General features: G+C 34.3%; 1 protein-coding gene across 3 annotated transcripts in view; it reads left to right on the forward strand.

Annotated features, from left to right (window-relative positions):
- Positions 1–6925, forward strand: part of ZNF507 (zinc finger protein 507) — a 50843-nt gene extending 43918 nt beyond the window's left edge. For all 3 annotated transcript variants that reach the window (XM_048870866.2, XM_048870867.2, XM_075118400.1), the window contains 2 exons: positions 2243–2377; positions 2537–6925. In XM_048870866.2, the coding sequence (XP_048726823.1) occupies positions 2243–2377; positions 2537–2903 (502 nt within the window). In that variant the 3' untranslated portion in view covers positions 2904–6925. The remainder of the gene's footprint in view (positions 1–2242; positions 2378–2536) is intronic.

Here is a 6925-nt window from a genome sequence, read left to right on the forward strand (position 1 = left end):
TTTGCAAAATTAAACATTCTTTTAGCTATACTTTACTGATTTAAGAGGAAAGTTGGGATTTTAAAGGTGTGCATTCGTTTTTATTTATTAAAATGGAAGGATTGTGATGTAGCAAAGTTTTCATTCAGACTGAGACATCCATTGACTCTAATTTGAGAAGCCCACTTGTCTGAGAAGGATTAAAGTTAAACAAAACAACCCCTATTCCCCCGGTAGAATTGTACATTTCCTGATATATAATAGAGATAGTGATGCTAAAAAATGTGGTCTCATTGTATGCCCTGTGGAGCAGGCCTTCCTTGCCACATGCATGTAGTGTACTATATATCTTCATATAACCTTTCAAATTAGGAGTTCTCCACAGTATTCTGTGGAGGAGCGGTAGGTAGAATTTCCTTTCTTTTGTCTTCTGGTTAGTGGAAATTGCAGCCATTGCAAGTTCAGGCTGCTGCATTTGGGGCTTGATCCTGCTGCCATTAAAGTCAATGGCAAAACTCCCATTGACTTGTGTGGTGCAGTATCAGGGTTTCCAGGTGTTATACTAATAGCAAATATTTTTTGCTCTGAAAATTAAAGTTTTTCAACAGGTGGTAGCCATTTTACAAATCCATCATAATATAACTTGAGATGACATTGGGCTAGTTGGACAGAAAAATTTGGCTGTTGTTGAAGGGTGAGGGGATTGTGACTGAAGTAGATTCTTAACTGTAGCTGAGAGTACAACTACTTGAGGTTGGAATTCTAACAAAATGTGAAAATGCCAGTTTCTGATCATAATCAAATTCAGCATACTATCTACAGGTTTCAGAGTAGCAGCCGTGTTAGTCTGTATTCGCAAAAAAAAGGAGTACTTGTGGCACCTTAGAGACTAACCAATTTATTTGAGCATGAGCTTTCGTGAGCTACAGCTCACTTCATCGGATGCAGTGAGCTGTAGCTTACAAAAGCTTATGCTCATAAGCTGTTGCTCACAAAAGCTTATGCTCAAATAAATTTGTTAGTCTCTAAGGTGCCTCAAGTACTCCTTTTCTTTTAGCATACTATCTAATTATGGATTACTGAGAGCTTCTCAAATGCTAGAGGCACCTAGCCCTCAGCCCCTGTGCTTCACAACTTGCTAGTGATGGATGCCCCAAAATCACATATCCTTTTGTCTGTTACGTAGGTTGAGTGTTGATGAATTTATATCTTAAAGTTACTTTAACCGTAAAACTTCTAAAATGCTTTACTCTTCATTTTCATTTATGGAAAAGTCCCATTGTATTTAATTGGGATTAAGCCAATATGTTTCTATAGACATGGAGTAGGATTCTATACAAATTTATCTAAAAGCGTACTTAGGATCTCATTCTATGAAACTTTCTCAAAGGTTTTTGAATCATCCAGCTGAATTCCATAATATATAATTGTCTGAATATGATTGGACATTCCAAAAACATTTACATTATGGTTTTGTTAGACTTTTTCATGAGGGTTTTCAGTAATCTTAAATTGTAACTAGTGTTGAGAAGGGAGGAGTTAATGGAATAATGAAGAAGCGAGAAAAGAAAATATTGCAGTGTCACCTTTGTTACAAATTCCCAGGTCTTCCTTCATTTACCAACCTTTGTTATTTATGTACTTTTGTTCTTACAAAATGTAATTAGGGATGGTATAAAAATGTCTGCTGTGTGAATTAAATATCAATTAGGAATACAAACTAAATTTAATGGAGAAGCAAGTTATTGTACATGCACAGTAGTTCAAAATATCATAAGATAATCTAAATTTATTACCTAATAACACACTGAATTTCATTTCTAAAATGGAAGGTAAGTTGAAGTGATCAGAACTAGTGCATTTTTGTAGTATTCAAATAGTTTTTTTTATAAATGGCCAAACTGACTGTGGCATTCTACATTTTTTGTTTTGATTTGCTTTTTTTAATTCAATTTGGTTTAAATAATTTTTAGATACTGAGATGTTGCATGTGAAGTTTTATTCTGAAACACATTTACTTGGCCAGGGTATAAACTTAAAACAAGGAAGGGTTGACATGCTTTATTTATAGTGGCATTAAATTATTATGATATACTGGAATTGCTGCAACATGGAGAAATTTCTCTTTGACCACATGTTAGGAGAGAAGGGGAATTAGTTCTCTGCTGTATTATCTCATTTGACCTGTTTAAGAAAATTTAGTAAAAAAGTGAGGTATTTGACTTCACTTCAAATACCTTCTCTTACGCTCATTGTTTTTCAGATGTTCTCTTTGTGGATATGTATGCAGCCACCCTCCTTCTCTGAAGTCCCATATGTGGAAACATGCAAGTGACCAAAATTATAATTATGAACAAGTGAACAAGGCTATTAATGATGCAATTTCACAAAGCGGCAGGTGTGTATGTATGAAACTTCCTTACAAACTAGAATCCTTTAATCTAGTCTTTTGAAAGCACCCAACCTTGACCCAAGATAAACTACAATCTGCAAATTTAAACAAAAAAAAAAAAACCCTGACTTTTTAAAAAAAAAAATTGTTTTTCTTATTTTTTAGGTTTCAAGGGCAGCTCCCTGGAAAGACGCTATTAGAAAGCACGGATGAAAGTTTAGTACCTGTTCTAGGGAGTTCAGAGAACTTGGTGTCATTTTCAGAGTCCATTAATCAGACTACTAATGAAATTTCAGGTTCTAATGAAAATCAAAAACTTAATCCAACAATTAATACCTCATGCAATTTAGAAAAGAACTCCAGTCAGCCTCATCTTGGCACAGAATACTGTGTTCTACTCTTCTGCTGTTGTATTTGTGGTTTTGAGTCCACCAACAAAGAAAATCTGTTGGATCATATGAAAGAACATGAGGGTGAAATCATAAACATCATTCTAAATAAGGACCACAATGCAACTCAAAACTCCAACTAGATGAAACTATCAGCTAAAAAGAAGAGGATTTCCTAAAATGTTTTTTTTCTATCTTTGCTAATGTTGCCTGAGATACTTGCTCAAGAGAGGAAATGCAAGTGAAATTTACTGATTTCCCAATCTGAGTCTTTGTTACAATTACAGACATAATTTAATTAGCTAAAACCATTAAATCTCCATTTTGGGGAAACTGTGGAATGATCCATCTAACCCTTTATCCTTCACTGTGATGCCAAGAGTCTGGATTTCTCAATGCCTGGTGTTAATCCAAAGTGCATTAGCACAATAAGAAATTCAAACTCAGGAGCTAAACAAGGTATTAGCTCAATTCAAAAGGCGCTTTTTTGGGGGAGGGGGGAAAGGGGGGGCCTTGAAAGTATTTAGTAAAGGATGTCGAACTCATTTCAGGCAAATATTGGTTTTTCCTTCAATGCAAAGGACAGTAGGCCAAATACAGGTTATGAATTAATGCTCACCTAAAATTTACTGTTTGATTCTGAGGGGTAGATGGTGGGGTGCTCCTAATTTATTTTTAAGGCCTTACTCTTTCCAGCTCAGCTTTTCTGAATACGCAATACTGGATGTTACTCCTTCAGTCACTAATCCAAAGTGCTGATTCAAGGCAGCAGAAGCTGTGTGGCCTGAATGCAGTAGGTATCTTGCCAATTATTTGGCTATATCCTAAGTAAATACAAGATCTTATTTTAGATATGTTAAATTCATATGTAAACATGACCCACTGTTTAAGGTCTTTCTTTAAAATATTCAGCCAAACCTCTAAAAGCAAGTGGCTCATGATATAAATTGGCATTTTAACTAGTGACTTTTTCATGTCAATATATGAGTGCCATAATCTTGGGGTGGGAACAGGCAAGCACCAAAAATGTAATTGACAAAGGGGCAGATTTTTCAAGGTAGTTAGGCCCTAAAGATGTAGATAGGCGCCTAGTGGGATTTTCAAAAGCACTCTGTGCATAGCCACTTTTGGAAATTGCACTAGGTGCCTACCTACATCTTTAGGTCCCTAAATACCTAAAAAAGTCAGGCTCTCACACTGTCTGTTGAAATAATTACTCAAAAGGTATGCTAACCTTTTCTCATAAAATGCTTCAAATTTCACAAGAGAATTTAGCAAAAATAATTTCTAAGTAAAAATTGACTTGCTTTGTGGAAACAACCTTTCCTCCATTGCACCAAAATAGAAAGGAACAGGATCCATGATGGTTAGTAAACATTACTGATGCATGTGATAAGGATTCTCAAAGGGAACTTGGTAATTGCTGTGCGTTATTTTTAAAGCAACCCTTAGAAATTTCTCCCTTTTTAAAACCATTTTGCTTCTAAAATTATAATGCTGATCTTTCGTGTAATTTAAATGATGTACATCAGTTTACATATCAATGGGAATTTCAGTATGCAGGCTAATTGCCAGGAAACTCTGCCAAAATCACTTGTAAAGTTGGCCCCTAAAATTGTGTTTTAGTATATGCTTTCTACAAAAAAAGTGTAACATTTGAAAAGGAGCCCTTTAGCAGTCAGACTAAAACATTCTGGTGAAGTTTGAAACATTCAATTCTGGTTTAAAGGTAGCTTCAAAACTGTAATTGCACTGAAGCCTGCCCAGTTCTTGGCATCTCAGTTTAGTTATGCCTGGGTTAGTCGCTCATTTGTTAAAAATGGTTAGTATACTATCGTTTTAAAGAGTGATGCAGAAAGTTTTTTGTATTTATTACCTATTTATACTTTTTTTTTTTTAGCAGAACTAAGCTACAACTATGTAAACCTGAAAAGCTGGCATAGGAGTAGTGTACAGTCTTCATGGTGCTATTTCTGTGTTGATTTTCTAAGTTCTCCTGTGGACAGTGAAGCTGGTCAAACAGGAAAGAAAGAGGATAGTTTTTTATATACAACTTTAATTTTAAGAAGCAACCCAGGGTATAAAGTCTGGATAAAGGGCAGAGTTGTATTTCAAGCTATACTGGTGATCTTTTAAAGTGGATTTGTTTTTAAACATTTTGAACTTTTTCTATCTTTAAATAGTCCTATTCATTTGGTTATAAATTAGGTTATGTACAAATGTTATTTTAAAAATTGATAAAGATTATCATCATACAGCCCATTACACTAATAGGTTTGACCTATCCATGAACTAAACATAGTACATTTCTCATGTTTTAAATAAAAATGTAAAGTAACTTCTGTATGTTTTACATTTTTTTCTAAAAATAGAATATACACAGGCCAATCAGAAGGGAATTTTTCATATTCATACAGGCTAATCTGACACTTTAAAAACATGATTATAATGAACAATTTCAATCACAGATGGAAAATATTTAATCAGGGTACTGGTGTTGTCTTAGTGACCAGTGTTGACACCAATATTATATCCTTAATATAGAATTCTGGTGTGTTTAAAAAAACCAGGAAATTATTGGGCATATTTTTAATATCTGAGATCATAGAGCACATTCTAACATTCCAGCTCCTTTTGTATTTACAGATCCCATTTAGTGCAGTCATTTGAAAATCTGGTAAATATAAAGCTTTCAAAGAGTCCACGGTAATTTGAATTTTAAATTTCTATTTTAAACTCATGGAAACTACACTGTGCCATGACCTTAACTTAATTTTTCCCCATAATGGATAATGCATTTTAAAGTTGTTACACTAATGGAAATATGTGAAGAACTTGGAGGCATGAGCTAGGAGAAAGATGGCACTGAGCCCAGATTTACAAAGTCAAACTTTTTATTAGTCATGTTTTTTCTGGGTGCAGTGTTCAAATATAACGCACAAAGACCCATTGTAATATATTGGAACTACTAACCAAGGTATAGCTATTTACAGCGTGTTCTTTACCATTTCATTATTTGTGCGAGTAATCTTTGGTTAACCATGTGTTGTTCTAAAGCAGTGGGGGGGAGGGGGAAGGTTCTAAAATCTGACTAGGATAAATACTACAACTGCCAAGAAATAATTACTTGCTAGCCTGCAGAAAATAAACAATCTTCATAGAGAAAAATTCCTTATTGATTGTCCCCATGCTGCCATCGATTCACATTCAAAATTCCCCCTTGACTTTAACAGAAGCTATGAATGTGGAATGATTACAGAATCAGTTCCTAAAAGCAAGTATTCTGATCATACCACCTGCTTTGGAAAGTGCTGTGTGGTTAGTTTGTTTGCATGTTTTGGGTTTGTCTTAACAGCACTTTTCAGGGTTACACCATTTCAATCTTCCCATTCCTTTGAGCATTTACAAATATTTAGGATTCTACTGACACACAGAACTAGCAAATCATCATACTTGCAGTGCTATTTGTTTTTCTTTCAACTCTGCTCTAAGCAGATTTTATTCAGTGATATGGACTATAACTTAAAGCCTTTGTTCTAGATACCTACAATTCTGTTATGGAGGAAATTTCCATTTTCTACTAATGAAATAGCTGGGGATCTATAATCTTCCATTGTAGCTTTCTACTTTGTACTTGGCCTAGAAAGAGAGAGTGGGATTCAGCCAGAGTTACTGTATTCTCCTGTCCCAAGCACTTATTTAATCATTAAAATAAATTGTACAGTGGGTGCTCAAAGTATTGAGGAATAAAATATATTTAATAGAAATTTACATTTGCGTTTGATATTCATGGACATGAGTACATGTATTTTTTTAAGAAAAGGTATTATAACACTATGGCACTGCTTTTTATAGCCAAAGCATAAAAAAATTTAGAAGACTGACGTAAAGACTGCAGTTACTTTTGACACTGTATCTTATTAAAATAGAATGAATTGCATTTTATAAAACTATCCAGCACATTAAGCTGCATGCCTTAAGCTCTCTGTAGGATTGTGTTCCTGATCGAACAGATTGTCTGTTTGGAACTATGAAGCAAGTCTGTAGTTCTACTTTAACTACCTTCTGAAATACTGTACGTTAGAATAATTTATTTTGCTTTAAAGGAGTTTGTCATGTATTGACTTTAATATTGTATTTTGGTAATAAACCTTTTTGTTAAACA

This window comes from Caretta caretta, chromosome 12 (assembly GCF_965140235.1).
Source record: "Caretta caretta isolate rCarCar2 chromosome 12, rCarCar1.hap1, whole genome shotgun sequence".
Taxonomy (NCBI): Eukaryota; Metazoa; Chordata; order Testudines; family Cheloniidae; genus Caretta; species Caretta caretta.